This window comes from Enoplosus armatus, chromosome 6 (assembly GCF_043641665.1).
Source record: "Enoplosus armatus isolate fEnoArm2 chromosome 6, fEnoArm2.hap1, whole genome shotgun sequence".
Taxonomy (NCBI): domain Eukaryota; kingdom Metazoa; phylum Chordata; class Actinopteri; order Centrarchiformes; family Enoplosidae; genus Enoplosus; species Enoplosus armatus.
The window spans coordinates 18,141,450-18,158,327 of NC_092185.1; the positions used below are offsets into that span (position 1 = coordinate 18,141,450).

The 16,878-nt window shown below is 43.1% G+C and overlaps 1 protein-coding gene across 1 annotated transcript; it reads right to left on the reverse strand.

The window, feature by feature from the left end:
• Positions 1-795: 795 nt before the first annotated feature.
• Positions 796-8,926, reverse strand: LOC139286943 (USP6 N-terminal-like protein). The gene is made up of 13 exons (XM_070907888.1): positions 8,861-8,926; positions 8,014-8,099; positions 7,776-7,815; positions 7,576-7,656; positions 7,148-7,255; positions 6,941-7,050; positions 5,401-5,449; positions 3,845-3,965; positions 3,506-3,600; positions 3,168-3,233; positions 2,854-2,953; positions 2,315-2,467; positions 796-2,195 (listed from the first exon to the last, which is right to left on the reverse strand). The coding sequence occupies exons 1-13, from the start codon at positions 8,924-8,926 to the stop codon at positions 796-798; spliced, it is 2,475 nt and encodes an 824-aa protein (XP_070763989.1).
• Between the last annotated feature and the right edge of the window lie 7,952 nt (positions 8,927-16,878).

A 16,878-nucleotide genomic window follows, 5' to 3' on the forward strand; every position in this document is an offset into this window, starting at 1 on the left:
GCTACCTGCCTGGGAAAAAAAATAATGAATCAAACTAGCTTCAGCATTTACACCAGTGACATATTGCACCATGTCTTTCCTGTTGCTGGTGGTTACAACTTCAACGATGCTTTTAAAAGTTTACATACAAACTGCTTTGGTGCAACCTGGTTTACTGGTCCTAACGATACAGTGAAGAAACTGTTACTCATTACAGTCTGACATACTGTTAAGATGTGTGAGCCTGCTCACAGTTTACCATAAATGCAGTATAAACATATAGGCTTTGGGTGCTTTTGCGATGATGACCTTACTCTGCAGCCTCAAAAGCCCTTTGTGTTAAAGTCGCTATCCTCAGTGCCTGCGAACAGGTTAAGACACTTTGTTGGAACAAAATGAAACTAACTAGAGATTAAGCAATGTTGAAACACACGGCTAGTATTGGATCACCTTATTTCTTTTGTAAATTTCCATCGAATTGAACACCAAATCTGGTCTCACACACTAACAGGAGCAGGTGAGTTAATAAACTCTTTTTAACAACTTTTAAACAGTAGCACAGACAGCGGTTTTAAATACAAGTTTGACACTTAGAAAAGTTAACTGACCTTACAAAAAAGGTGCAAGTATCACAGAAATCTGTACATATCAATCCTTTCACACACACACACACACACACACACACGCGCACACACACACCTGTGACACAATGAATATCTACTGGCCTTTCGCCTCTTAAATGGCTTTGAAAACTAATCAAGCCTCAACAGAGTGTCCAAATCATATTGGCATAATCAGAAACACTTCAATGAAACTTCAAAAGGTCACTGATTTGGGCAGTTGCTGTCCACCTGGAGGCATCCTGCAAAAGTCTGGGCTGGATCGGACTAAGGGCACCCCTACTGAAGACTGTCCTGAGGGCCTAGAGTGGCCTGGGGGAGACCCAGTGTACAACAGTGGTGCTGGGAAGGCAGAATGGTCCCTGGGGCCCCTAGAGAAAGGCTTAGAGTAACCGGGCGAGGTGGCTCTGTGTGTGTCTGAACAGCTGGCAGCCCCACACTGGAAGGGAGTGAGTCTGTCAGCAAAACTAGGTGGAGGAGGGGGGATGATGGAGTCCTCCACCCAGCTCTCCTCTCCTTCATATTCTGGCTCCTGAGGCAAACTGGGGAGAGCACACAGCGAGGGAGGAATAGGAGAAGGCGAAGGAGGGATGAACACAGGCGGTGGAGGCACAGGGTAGAGAGCAGGGTCATAGGGTCTGTCAATGGTATGTGGAGAATTGCTGTGCATGCTGGGAACTTCCTCAGGCGTGGAGCCCAGCAGCCTCTCCAGGTAGCGGTCGTCTTCGTCGGCCTCAGAAAGGTTGTCATACTGGGAGGTGTTGGAGGGCCGTCGGTCTCCCGTGGACACCGGGACGTAGAGAGAGACTGGGAACTTGGTTGGCTTTGGGGAAGGAAGTCTGGGAGAGGAGGACGTGGTGAAGGCATGGGGAGGGGAAGGCATGGATGGAGGAGGTTTTTTCTGCGTGAGGTTAAGAGACGTGGGTGGTTTTAGGCATGGTTTTGGAGATAGCTTCGGAGATGGCTTCATTTGCGTGACCAGTGGAGAGGCTGACCGGGGGGAGGGAGAGCGGCGCTGGGTCTCTGGGCCAGTCCCAGTACCCAGGTCACTGTCCAGGGGCCTTTGGTCAAAGACAGGCGGAGGAGGTAGATTTGGAAGGTCCATGATCTCCTCCTCAGTCTGCATGGTAAGAGCATCCAAAGGAGGGGGCTCATAGGGTGGAGGCCAATCCACAGGCTCCTCCTGGGTCTCTGGGTCTCCAGGCTGGCTCTCCTGTTTTCCCCCATCTTCAGCCTGGCTAACCTCCGGAAGCGACTTCTTCACATCTCCGTCCAACCCGACCTCAGCACAGGGTTTGTTCACTTTTGGAGGTAACGGAGGTGCTCTACAAGGCCTTAAAGGAGAAGGTGTTCCTTGTGTGTGGACTACAACTGGGTCAGGTGAAGGCAATGGAGGTGTTCTAGAGTCCTGGGGCTCTGCAGGAGAAGGGGTCTTCTGGTGAAGGGTGATGCTGTCTGTTTGCTGGGCCTCTGTATTGGGTTGGCTGTGCGGCTGCAGATTTATTTTGACCTCCAGAGGAGAGTCAGGCTGCAGAGGCAGAAGGAGAACTGGTCTCTCTTGACCCAGAGGTTTCTTTGGCATCTCCTCTGACTTGGCTAAAAAAGGACATGGAAAATAGGGGATACATCAACAAAGGAAAAAAAAGATACTTTATCAGACAAAGAGGTGAATGTAGCTTTATACTGAAAAATAATAAAAGCATAAGAGAACACACCTGGAGGAGGTTGGTCCAGCTTTTTACTGCGAAGCTCAGACATTGCAGCCTGTAGCTGTTCAACCACCACATCATCAGGCAGGAAGAAAGAAACAGCCAGCTGCTCCTGAAGAAACTCCCTCAGGTCCTCTAACTGAAGCTTCTGCAGGCGCTCTGATTGGACAAACACAAGGCAGATACAAAACAGAGGTTAACTCATAGAATGGGTGCACACAAATATACAAGGTTACATGTAAGGTAACCTATGATTTTACAGACAGTCCTTCGACACGGGCTTAACTTTAAGATACCAACTAAAGAAGTGGCCTGTCAAAAGAGTTGTTTTGCCAGAATTCAACCAATGTGCTGAGGCAATTGGAGCGTCCAATGAAAAGTCAGCTTTCGATTCTTCTCCACAGCAACCGGCCACTTGCATTATGTAAGCCATCCAGTTAGGAGGCAGCCAAGCGAGAGGCAACAGCAGCCATGGCTGTATCTGGGCATGAAGCTGGTTTGACTCATTTAGCACAGCACGATAATGTAATAAGCCTCATACTCACTCTTGTGTAACTTGAAGGTTGTGTAAGCCATGGCATTTAGGGTCTTCTCTCCCTCCAATATGTAGATGTCCCATAAACGCAGGGTGAGGGTGAAAGGGGTCTGTTATGTAAGACACACAGCAGCAGAGAGTCAGACTGATTAAAAAATAATAAAACTACCCCAGATGTGAATTTTCAAAAGTAAAAGCAATGAATGCACTGTGATCTACTGATTAATGACTGAGTTTAAATACAGAACACATCTGGGACTAGATACAAGCAGGGAGGATCTAGAGATGCAACATTCATGTTCTTTAGGGAATCCAAATACTCACTCTGTCAATGAAGCACTGCAGAAACCATTTGGTGCTGTAAATCCCTGTTGTCATCTGCTCCCTGTCCTGTGGGGCAAGAAATAATGAGAAATATGGGTCTCTATGGGAAGTCACTCTTCATAATCTCTTCTCTGTCTGTTTGTAAATCTCACTTTCCAAATAGTTCTGTTTCTTGGACTGGCAGTATCACCCTGCACACGTGGCCTTCTGCCACTCAAATAATGAGAAATTACCAGAATAAAAATCGATTGAAGCCCATGACCATGTAAACAATCAAGTAGCTTCGCGTCTCTTGCATGGACAGCAAGCGTCAGCCGTATAGATGTGCTTTAACTTACCAGGTGTTTCTTTAGCTTTGGCAGCATTTTGGAGAGGATCAGCTCATGGTGGGCCTGGAAACGCTGCAGCTTGGGAAATCCTGGGATGAAGAACCCTAGCGCGGTGAAAAAATAAATCAGCAGGCCATAAATGGTGCGTGGTAATGTTAGAGACATAATATTTACAAATGTGCGAATTACATTCACAAACCTGAGTAAACTCGTCCAGATTGAGTTACAGTTTCACAACTCACACACACATTTGCATATTGCTACAGTATTGGCCCCCATACACTTTTAGCATTTTTAATAAGAACAGTTCTGATGTTTGATATGTCTGAACATTTTCTGCTGTCTCACCGTGCATGGCATGCTTGCTGTTGGTGAGGAGCTGGGACAGAGCCCAGAAGGCATCCTCCTCATTCAGGTACATGAGCAAGATGGCAGCGATCTGACTCATCCCCTGGCAGTAGCTCACCTCCTGGAGGATCACAGGAGAAGAGACAGGTTCAATTACACCGAATGGGCAGATGGGAGGAATTATTCATAATTTAATAGAGCACACACACAGGCCAAGAAATGAGGGGAGCACCTGAATGTCTGATGTGGTCTGAAGGCAGACTACAGATGTGCGTTGTTGTACTGCACACGAGGAGCTACATGCCGCTACAATATTATAAACACTTTTACTAAAGGTTGTTTAAATATTTACTGTAGCCCAACATACATTCTCAGTAATGTCATGTCTTCAACCGCCAATTTCACTCTGCAATGATTCAATGATTTACACTAAACGCATCGCCCTTGGCAAGCACAGATACACAAAAGCAGACAGACACTTTGGTAGTTGTCCATATTAAGGCAGATTTATTGTGTAGCTAGAAATGGACACTCCAAAGTATCCTTTCAAGGAAATACAGTAAAGATAATTATTGTTACACAGAGGTTAAACTACACATTCTCCACATTCTTCTCTACCATCACATAGTCAAACAGGACAAACACACACACAGCCCCTCCTCCCTCTTTCTCTCTCACTCTCTCCTACTGACCCAGTTTCTTCTGAGCAGTGTGTGAGAAGAGGGGAAAAGGAAAAAGGGAACAGCACATGCCCATTTCCTCTGGCTCCAACACCTCTACCACGCAGGAACCGACTACAGAGCCCAATCAGAAAAACAGACTTGGACTGTGTTTGCGTGCGGATGTAATGTACTGTACACGAGACTGTCCTTGGATGGTAATATTTCTATGCCTACCAGACGGCAATCTGTGCTTATATAAGAATTCATATATACGGATTAGTCTACATGCATATGTTGAGATACACATGCATTTATTGTATTTTAGTAAATATGTGTTGACACAGAGAAAGCCCTATTTTGGGAGACAAACGCTGGAAAGTACAGAGGCACTTTAAAGTAGATGCAAGGAATCATCATCATGTCTGACTTCAGCATCCACAACTGCATTCCAAACACATTATTATAAAGCAAAGACTGTTAGGATTTTAAATTAATGTTGTTGTTGTTGTAAAATAAAAAAGGATGACACTGCCTGGCTTGGGCTGTCATGAGAAATGAGCACTTGAGGTGGACAAAATGTTATGTTAGTCATTTTTGTAAAAGCAGGCGATGTGAGCGCTGTGCATGGATGTGGGTTCACTGGTGGTCTGACTGGTACACAGTGTTGCTGTACATTCAGTCGGAGCCACACTCATAAATAAAAGATCTCACCCAAGGCTCCAAACAAGAACGAGAACAGATGGGTTTAGAGTGCCTGGCCTGTTCTTTGCTGTATGGAAACGAACACATTCGGTGGACTCGCAGCTGTTGCGCCACTGTGTATGCAGGACTCCTCCATATTATGTAACGCACAATTAGATATGCACACATCTTGACGCGTACAAACAAACTTACCGTGTTGTAGACGGAGTAAGCTGCCAGTACGTGAAACAGTGCCTGCTGCCTAGAGAGGGAACAGAGAAACCACCAGTTAAAATGAGGATGTGATAGCAACAATCTGCTCAGACAGTGTGTCAGACTATAGTGTGTTTATAGTTTATAGTAGTTTATTAAATGAAAATCCCTGAGGAGTGATGAGTTCTCAACCACCTCCTCCCTAAATTAACTCCATCAATCAGCAGAAACAGACTCAAAACAGCTGCATATGTTGCTGTTGAGGCTAACAAACCTTGGCTGAATCATCCTGATGATGTTTGTATAACTGCTTTGGTTTGTGGAAATACTTTTCTTTAACCAGAGGTCCTTTGCCTGAGCTATCCAGCGTTGCAATAATATTCAAGTACTAATGAAAAGTGTGTGTGTGTGAAAGGACTTCTATTGGGGCTACAGTGACACACTAGGACATCTGACATCACATAATTTCTTCCAAAGCTTCTATCCAGTTTCTATCATCGTAGGGTTGTGTGCTGCGTTGCTGATTGCATCTGGAGTCTTGACTGTTTCAGACAGTGAACACAAAGTAGCTATTGTGTGTGTAAATGTGTATGTGAGTGGAGCCGCATGGAAAAATATAATGTAGATGAGAGAGGATGTCTCCCCTCCAGGCCTCTATAGTAAATACACGTCTTATAGACAGTGACAGAGACAGGAAAGGAGCTTTAAATAGCTGTCAGTGTTTTCGGTGTGAGTGGGACAGCTGTTGACTCGCAGGGAAGGAGTGGGCAGCCAAGCAGGATGGAGCGGTGTTTTGGTCTGTTTGGACTCAATGGCTTTGAATTGAACAAAGAGCAAGAGGAGAACACTCAGTCACACTCTCAGAGAGTTAAAATGACTGACTGAAGGACTGAAGGACAAAACCAGTAGCTCTAAGATGTTCTGAAGCTCATTTCATATGCACAAGCTCATTTCAGATGTACTTTTTCATGTATCAGCATTATATTGATGTGTTGTCTCAGAATAACACTGTGGGCAGCGATATACTGAACATGTACACTTGATGTCAGTGCACATTTCTGTATGAATGCTATTTCCTGTGGGGCTTCATGCACTGACAGGAAGGCTAATAAAACACAGAAAGGAGGAAACCACCGCTTTGACTTTGGTTTTGTTTGTGTGTGTGTGTGTGTGTGTGTGTGTGTGTATGTGTGTGTGTGTGTGTGTGGCTGCCTCAAGGTTTAAGTCAGAGGTCACTCCCTGTAAGAGACTTAGCTGAGGTGACAAAAGAAAACAAAAACAAGAACTTTGGAAACATCTATATGACACAAAACGGGTTGAAGTTCAGGGGAGTATTCCTATGATCCACAGAAACATCAGCAGTTTGTTTGCTTAGTACAAATTACTCAAAGTTTCTATTATGACTCTTTTAGGTGGCAATTATGTCACAGATTAAAGAAAGGGATGAATAAATGATCACACTGCATCAGGAATATTTGCAGATAAACTGAAATACAAGCTGTTCCACACAGCTTTCTGCTGAGTCAAGCTAAGAACTCACTTGACTCCAAAGCGGTCCATGAACATGATATGGTTCCTGAAGGTTCTGTTGACGTCCAGGTCAATCTGTTTGATCTCTGTGGAGAAGCTGCAAGCCTGCTGCTTCATTTTCTGGAGGATAGAAAATGGACAAACATGTTCTAAAAACTAGACAACTGTCAGCATCCACATTTTAGAGGAATTGTCATCCTTTTTTAAAGATTCATACCTCATATTTTCCCTTGTTATCTTGTTTGACTTTCTCTACGCCCAAAAGCAAGGCCCAAGCCTGGCCTCTCAGCTGCAGAGGAATGCCTTTATACACACGCTTCACCAACTGAAACACATGTGACAGAGACATATGAATAGGGACTCTCTAAGCATAAAGAGACAGTCTTCACCTCAACAACCAGAAGAAAGGGACAGAGGGTCACGTATGAATGCTTTATAGGATCTAGCCTTGTCAACTCTCTTGGACGACAAGGAACTCATCACTTGAACTTATGGACTTGCTTTAACTGTCTAGACCGCAGAGGAGGGTGGGATAAGGGAATAAGCTGTGGTCAAAAAGGGAATGGAAAACAGAAACAGAAATAATACCTCACATAGTTGAAAAGGGAAGCAATGGTTAAATTGTGTCTTTACTGAGTTACACACCTTTTCACTGTTCCTGTACTTGTCCCAGTTCTTCACCATCTTCAGCCATTTCTCCACTCGCTCTATCTCCTGCTGCTTTTGCTGGGGGAGAAGAAACGCAGACATACATGTGGTTTACTGCATATGTGAAAGGGCGTAAAGAATATATATCACATGCGAGGTCAAAATCTGGACTTGCTATGCAGGTTAAAAGTTGATACCTTCTCTTCAAGCGCACTGGGTGTTGGCAGCTCTTCCTCACTGGAGCAGAAAGGCAGAAATACACAACATGTAATAGAAATAGGGATCAAGAGGATACGCACTAATATAAGACATCATCATAGTTTGAGAAAGGTGAGAGAGAGAAAGAGAGGAAGTGGGACAGAGATAATCTACATACAAATGAAGGTGTTCTCCTAGAATTCAAACCACTTCAAGGAAGCCGTCAGAGTAACTTACTGCAGGAAGCCGAAGCGGTCAGTGACCTTATAGATGCTGTAGTCAGCATCCTCCCATGGGTCAATGTTGACCCCCTCCCGCCTGCCCTGAAACACCCACATACCACAAACACTATTAGAAAATATTGTATGCAAAACAAACAGTTTAGACGAGATTTAAGATGGTGCTTGTGTGTACAAATGAATGGAGTAATGGCCGCATAAGAGAGGACGGCTCACATGTTTTACAGGCAGAGCTGAAGCAACAGCAATAATGAATTTTCACTCATTGGTTTCTCTGCTTTACTCGCTTCCATCAGCCTTTCCCATGTTTTTGTCGTCTCTTTCACATGTGGTTCTCTTGTTTTCCTATTCCTAATGGGTCACTTGAAAGTGTTTTAACCCTCATTTCTGAACTGCACATCCAACACTCAAAGTCGCAGGCGTGTCATTAATTGATCATTCCTAGTTATCCCATTTCCACTGCCTGTTGGTGACAAATCTATTCACACATCACAGGCACCACTCAGGGCCTCTCTACACACGAGCCCATCAACTCCCCTGTTTGGATGTGTTAGATACACCTTGACTGCCCTTCTTTGAGGGAATATTATGTTCCAAAGGATCATGATTTGACTTGGCTGGATCATCTTTATGGAGACTTTCATGAACTGTGGTACACTGTCTGCCCCTGATATATTTGGCAGTGGCTGAAATCTGTCCCAAAGAAAAGCCAGTGAGTGCAGAGAAATGCTCAGCTGAGTAGTTTCCTCCAACTGAACCATGACAAGTTGTGGCAAGTTGTGTTTATCATAAAAGAATAGAGTATTGTGAGAGTTATGGGATGGTATTCCCATGCACACACTTACCCTGTCATATTTCAAGATGATTTCAGCGCGTTCCTCTGCTATCAATGTGTCAATGTCCTTCTTCATGTCAGAATCTGGAAGGAAGCGGACAAAAATTGGCATAAACCACATCAATGTGACAGAATATTTACATTTATAAGATATCGTAGTTTGGTGATTTACTGCTGGTTCTTTGTGCGGATTTCATTCAGTGTGCTGCTCAAAAAACAGGGGCTCCAACCTACAGATGGACATTTTTGCTAGCGATGGGTTACATTTGTTTGAGAAATGTTTATTATGTCTACCATAATAACAGGAGGTATTTGCAGTCCACAGAACAGGCATCATTTGAGGTGGTGAAACCACAGTCATCTTAAGCCTTAAAATGAAAAATACCACACAGCATGCTATAGTTCCTTTCCACACATCTCACCATCAAATCAGCTTAATATGAATGACTTGCTATCTTATTTATCCATCACCAAAACCCAAAATGAACAGTGACATATCTGACAAATTCTACAAATTTGACACATCACTCGTCAAAGCCAGGATTATGCTAATGCTGCGTAGATTCATAAGGCTTACATCACACTTTGTTCTTTAAAAATACATTTTGCATGTAGCCCGCTGAAGTCTGTAAGGAGCCAGAGTGTGAAGACACAAGGCCATCAGCAACTTCCTGTTAGTGTGCCCAGAGCCTCAGCTAACAAAACGGTTGGTGCCATTAGAGTTCACACATTCTCTCTCTGTCCTTTAAAAGGATGCCGTCTTTGCATAACTAGGTTAGCAAGCAGTGGGAAGTAAAAGACCCAAAGAAAAGAAGATTTAATCCATTTCATATCCAAGTGGTTTCAAAAGGCATACAGAAAGAAAGGCATCTTTCAAATTTGTCTAAATTTCAGGTTGTAAATCCAATTAATTTGTCTGATAAGGGCAGCTCAGCGAGTTGGAATGGTTTAGACTGAACCACTAAACCTCTCACAATATCAAATGAACTGTGTAGTGAAATGGTTCCTTGCTTCCCTCCTTGATTTTGGAATGCACAAATGTAAAACAACCCAATAATCCTCTGGTGTGTCTCCCGACTCAGACAGGTTTTATTGAACCACTTGACATACAAGTACATAAAAAAAGGCATGCATGAAGAGTGACACAGAGTGACATTCATGGGACTTTATGTCTCTAGTATGTGTGTGCGTGTGCATGTATGAGGTCATTCGAGTCTCTGCCTGTGTGCACCCTGCTGCATTGGTGCTAACTCACAATACTCAAGAAGCAAGAGAGCGACGGACTGGCCTGAGCCCATGAGAACAGAAACAGAGAAGTAGACAACTGAGGCCGGAGCAGTTTGTGAAACCAGAAGTCAGATGCTCCTGGAGCCTCACACCCCCTCCCTTTTTCTCACAGTACAACCACTACCTGACCCCAGTCTGCCCCTCTAAGCCTGCCTCTAGCCTTCCCTGGGCCGATGCGCTCTGGCAGCAGGCTCGGCTGTTAAGCAGTTGTCAGGGAATCATCGCCCAAGAGAGAGCAGCCTCGCCGCTCGTTTGCCAGATCAGCGTCTCACAGTAATGTTTGGATATTAAGAATATGCCAGTTATGCCCCGCAGGCACAGTATATGATAGGAGATAAAAGAAGCAGATAGAAAACCCAGGCCAGTCACACCCTTTGACTGTACTGTAGGCATTAAAGCATCAGGGTTAAAAAAACTGCTACTATCTGGTGATTATTTTAAGGAACAAGTTAGACAACAAGGCCTTTGTTATGCTGCAACCTTAAAGCCCAAGCTATGAATATTAAAGTTAAAGTCTTTGTATTTTAGTGTTCCTTTAACAGATATCTAAATGGGTTAGATTTGTAGGGCCAGCTACATTTTAAATAAAATGAATTTTCAATCTTGACAGTCCAAAACCAACATGAATTGAGTACACTGTCTTTTGTTTGGTATGGTCACGTGCTATAAGGATAACTCTACAGATGAGCCCATTGCAACAAGTGCTGTGCACTGAGGAATACTGTCACTGACGCCTGACAGCATGTGTAGCCAGCTGAGGCCTCAGGCATATGGTATGCATGTCTGGCATGTCTTGCAGCAACAGGTGAGAGACCACCTGCCCCCTCACACAAAACCTCTTTAACTTTTCCCTACAGAGCCTTGTGCCGACTCGAACGTGCTTCGTCTAAAGCGATGTGACATTTCCCCAACATAATTTACACATTGATGCTGGAACAGTGGGCGCACTGACAGATAAGTTCAGGGGGTAGGTCGTATATTTCTACACACAACATTTACTGCCTTAGTTAGTTAGTAATGATTTTGGAGGGTAAACCTGCCAAAACCTACTGTCAAGAGTTTTTATTTAGCAAGTAGTTTCACCTTCACCTTTATGATAGTCATTTAAATTATACACTATAGTAAGCAGCATGAAAAATGATAAGTCAATTGAAGACTGACCTTCTAATAAACAAACTAAATCAAACAGGAGCCAAACCCAATGTTTAATTTGACCTCTGCCTCTCCTAAAATCAGGACTTATCATTAAAGATGTTACTATTGATGTGTTATTTCCTTTTCATCAGGTACCAAGTCGATCAACCACATAAACCTGATCTCCAAAACCCAGCATCCAGTCTTCTCCATCAAAACAACAGCTGAGTCTGTTGTTAAACAGGTGGGCAGTGAAACCAGACCACTGAACAAATGGCCTCTGCTGTCCTATGCTTTCCTTTTTACAATTTCCCTCTTCTCATCTATCTCAGGTCAAACTATTTCAGGTTTTTCCGAGGCATCAGCATATTTTTCTGAACAGCTGAGTTAGCTGTCTGCAGGGTGGTGCTAGTATTACCTTTAAAAGGCCAAACGAAGAAATAAATATAAAGCAGAGATTGGTAACTTTCTGTATGTTGTTGCCCTCTCCCGGTCTGAACTACAGAAACATTATATTGTTGATTTCAGTGCATGAAAACACAAACGTTGTGTGAAACGTTATTTAACATTAATGGCATTGTCAACTAGGATACACAGTACTAAGTCACCCTATTTAGCATTTATAAGGAGTATGCAAACATTTAATAAATGGTTTTATAATGTATTTGTATGCAGATGTAAGTATTTATTAAATGTTTATACAATGTTATGCTAAAATCCTAAACAGGGGTACTTAAAGTAAAGCGTGACCCTAAAAATATTTTTGTTAGCAAACGGATACCAGGCAAACCAATCATTAGGTCTGTGTTTATGCTACAGGTCATCATTATCACAAAATAACCTTGTTTTCTTTTCCAGTCAACAATTCTCATTTCACAGATGAATAATTTTACCAAGTCAAGACATGGCCAGTTTTTCATGCACACTGCTCGTGGGGGATTGTGAACGGTTTTTAAATCACTGTCTACAGGGTAAATTGGTGTAAAAGGTCTGTTATGTTTCATCTTTAGGTTCCAGCTGCTTACTTCCTGTGTTGAGTCTCCAGACTGCTGATAGTATTGTGTTGGGGTCAGGAAGAAAAGGAAACCAGTGACCGCCACTCCTTCAACAACAGGTTCAATGAGAACTGCAAAAGGAGTGTGACAACAAAATGGGTCTTCCCCCAAACCAAGGAAAACCATTTTACTGACAAAGCCTCAAATTATCCAGACTTGGTGTTTGTAGTCAGCAGGAAAGACATGAGTAATACCACAAGGTGGTCACTTCACATTAACACTACTGGCATTTTGCTTGTGAGTCACCAACAGAGCCGAGGCACTCCTCACTGGGCGCTCTGACAAAAGCATTACATGTTTCGTTTGGTTCAAAATTGACTTTGAACAGCTCTTTTTCAAGTGGTGACTAGAAAGGTGGCTAGTTGTGGTGGGGATCAGGGTGTCAAACAGATGGAAGCTGGAGGGAAAAAAGTGAGTAAGCAGCAGAGAAGGTCACAGAGTGGGAGAGAGATCACGCACATACAGTTAAACATCACACCTGGGGGAGCTGGGAGTTAAGTGCAGAGACATGACATACTAATTCTTTCACATCTCTCAAAATGTAGGCGGGGTGAGGCAGAGGTGGGGAGAAAGCGTTCAGTGGGCCCGACTTGCAGATAACTAACGGCTCTGAATATGCAGTGAAAAAACACTTTCCTGTATGGCTAAATTTTGATGACCTGATTGCTTACAGGATACAAGACTTTGAGCGTGGGGCCTTGGTGACATCATTTCCTGTTATGACAGAGCTCTAAATCTAGCTTGCGTATATAAGTTCTTAGTGCACAGTTGAAACCACAAACAGCTTGCAAAGCATTCTGAATCACACACAACTAATAACATGGTTTTAAACAGAGATACAGCTGACTTATCGCCAAAATTTCCTATCTCTAAATGTATTGGATCTTTGTGCTGTGTTCAGCCCAGGTATTACCCGCATGCCCTAAGGTGTAATGGGTAAAGCCATAAATAATCTCATGAGGCAGAATTATTAGGAATTTATTCCTGTCTCAGAGCCTGGTAGGCTAACTGAGACAACAAAATTTGAATAATAAGAAAAAATGAGACTCAGATCAGTCAGTGCTCTATCCATCAGCAAATGTCTACACAAAAAAATAAACTGATGAAAATAAATTTAAATTGATAAATTTAGATTGTTACACTGAAATTTAACATACACATTCTGCTGTATTTGTTTGCATTTTATCTCATTTCGCAGAGATGACAAAAGCACAAGTCCTCTTTTACATATATTTCTACTTTTCCTTGATCCATAATCATGTCTCTTCTGGTTTATGATCAATCTTAATCTGCGTGGCAGGCAGGTTTAAGGCAGAGGATTATACAAGAGCAAAGTCAGAATGAAAGCCTGAGATTAGAAGGAGTCTGGCAGTAGTCAACTGACTGTAGGAGCCTGGAAACTCTGAGTGCAGCGAGCTACACTGGACTGATAGTTTGGGTTAGGTAAGGGGTGTGTATTTACTGTGTGCATCAGTGGGCAGACATCCTGAGCTGAAACCCTTAAGTGAAACTATATCAGGGTGTGGAAAGTTTATACCAACAGAACGAAGGACAGAGAAAAGTTGAACTGCAGTCACAGTGTTGGAGACATCCTTCCATCCTGTGTCATCCTGCTTACACATATTGCATTGAAAACCCAGAGGGACAGATTTATCAAATTCTCAGATCTGATCAAATTTCTCATGGAGCAAGTTCTTTGTGGCTGGCACTCAAACCCTCTCCCCGAACTGCTGATGGCGTGACGAAGAAGAAGAGGACAGATGTTTGGTTCTCTTTGCCACTGGATGATTAGTCAATGCTTGCGTGGTCAGCCAAAGGACGCTCTGGCTCAGAGATCAGACAAGCTTGGGCCATGTACTCATTCAACCTGGTTAACCTCGCAGAGCATAATCCCATACCATGCCTCTCCTATCATACATCGGTGTCATTTATTATCTGTACGTATTATGAACCATCATCTGTCCTGCACATGCTTAGATTACCTGCCCGCCAAATACCAACGGCAAGTAAGAAAATACCATCTTATTTTGATGATTCATAAATGGAGGGTCCTTAAAACTTCTGCTTTTGTATTTAAATTTAAAAGATCTAAAATTGAAAATTCTGAATGTTATATAACAGACTGTGCTACATCAAGGGGTTTCTTCTAATCCAACAGAAAGCCTTACACATTTGTGTGATTGAGTCCTTTTCTATCTGTCTCCAGTATTCCTAAATCCCATGACATCTATGTTTTTGAATGTGATTGCACAGTGTTATGGCATCTATAGAAGACCTTCTTATGGTATTATAACACACATTAAATGTGCTGCTGTTGAAACTGTGGTGGTTTTGTACATTTCTGACTAGGGAACTGATGATATGTGAACAAGTAAAAGGTAATCTTCTCAGCAATAACTGCAGTCATTACTAATACAATTCACAGCAATAAACTTCAAAGAATGTCTTGTAATGCACTCTTTGTTACTATCCCTGTCATTACATTAGCTTAATGCTGTAGGCTCATGGTGATTGTAGAGAACAAGCATATCATTCCTGTTCAGAAAAGGAGGGAGGCTAACAAGCAACCACATGGCTCTAATTTCCACATGAAGAAGCCTGAAGTCCCAGATGGCTTCAGAGCTCCAGTTTTTAATGGGTGTCAGACACACAGTGTGTGCATGTAGGCATGCATGTGCCCAAAAGAAGCAGAAAATAGCAGAGAGAAAGAGAGAAATTCAAAGAGGTGGCAAGGTAGCTGTGAAAATGAATCAGAAATGTTTATTTGAGTAACAGATTTCTTTGTGCTCTACTGTACAGAAGGGCAGGAAGCTTCAGTGTTAAGTAATGATAAAGTAGCTCCTGTTCCAGGTCCACATATTCATAAGTTCACCCTGAACAGATCTTTTGTTCATTTTCTCTCAACACAACACCGATTTGGCAGTTGAAAACAAAGTCATGTTATAAAATGGGAGTCTCTCAGAGACTAAGAATTTCACTAAGTCACCCCACAGGAAACCTAAGCAGGCTGGTACGAGATGTTCAACAGCCGTCCCTTTCTTTAAAAAGGAAGGTATTGAGTCCAGATGGAACTTCAGAGATACAGTAGAGCTGCTCAAACTGGGTAAGTGTTGGCTCAAGGCTCCAGTGTAAGAGAATGATTCAGTATGAGTGCATGACACACAATGACAAGTAACTTGTGTAAAAAACATGTTGTACTGCTGAATCTTATCTTGTTTGCCATCTTCAAGCATGTTGCCCATAGTGACCAATCTCTACATATACAACGATTATGTGTGTGTGTGTGTGTGTGTGTGTGTGTGTGTGTGTGTGTGTAAATATAACCCAAACACTTCCATACCATCACCCTCCAGACACAATAAGGATGCAAATGTCAAAGCCCCATGCTACCATACATGTGTTTTGCAGGTGTGATGGTGAATGGACAATGGCCAATTGTTTACCCTAACCCCAGTGGTTCCTCTCAGGACTTGTACATAGCAGCTATTGACTCACAGCAAAGCCTGACAAACAGTGTGCTAACTAAATCTACTCTTGACTGGGATGAAGCGACCACTGAGACCACACAAACTAGGAAATAGACTTAAGAAGAGGGAGAAGTATGATACCAAATTAGGCCAATGAGAGAAAACGGCTGGGAAGCCTTGAAGGCCAGCCACAAAGTCGCCTGAACAAGAGAGTCCTTGTCTGTCTTGCTGTCTGACCCTCTCTTTTCTCCGTCTCCCTCCGATTCTTTTGTGCGGCTGTAGTGTTTGTGTTTCTGCGTAGAAAATAGCAGCGATATAGAGACTGTGTGACCCAGGGGCGAAACATCCAGAGCACATGGACTGGGGAAAAGCACAAGGCTTGGAATAGCATGCTGTCCCCAAGGGGCTTTTCTGTCCTGCTCCACTCTGTATTACCACTGTCACTCTGCTTTATCGTTTTTCCAAAGCTGAGCATACAGAACACAGATTCACCAACAACATCCCAAACTACCTTACCTTTTCTCCCATCTTAACAAAGGAAATAATAAGCTGGAGTCTGAGGAAGGGGGCTCCCTATCACCTATTCACCCTGCATCTGACCCAGCCTGAGAACCGTCTCTGGTCCTCGGTGCTGCCTCCCCCATTACCTGGGGGGGGCGGGGGGTCTAAATATAACAATGACCACACAAAGTTTTAGATGCTGGAGTAGCAGGCCAGCAAGAGAGGCCTTGTTTCCCAGAGTGGCAGCACTTTTTCGAGAGGTGGTATGAGGAGGACAGGAATGTCAAGGGAACAGCATTCATAAACACACAAAACCACAGGACCCTGCTGAGAAAGCCACATTCTCATAAATGGATCCTCTTCCTGGATGAATGGAGTCATAATACTAGCAGTGAAGCCAGAGGAAAGAGTTTAAATAACTAGTGCTATTACATTATAAAAGCTTTGTTGAACAATTAATAATGCAAGGTTAAGGAATGTACAGGGGGAATACACAATATTTGGGGAAGTTATGCAACCTCACGCTGACTGTCATGTTATTTTTAAATTCCATTTTGCATCAACCCATTTTCAAGAATACCCTT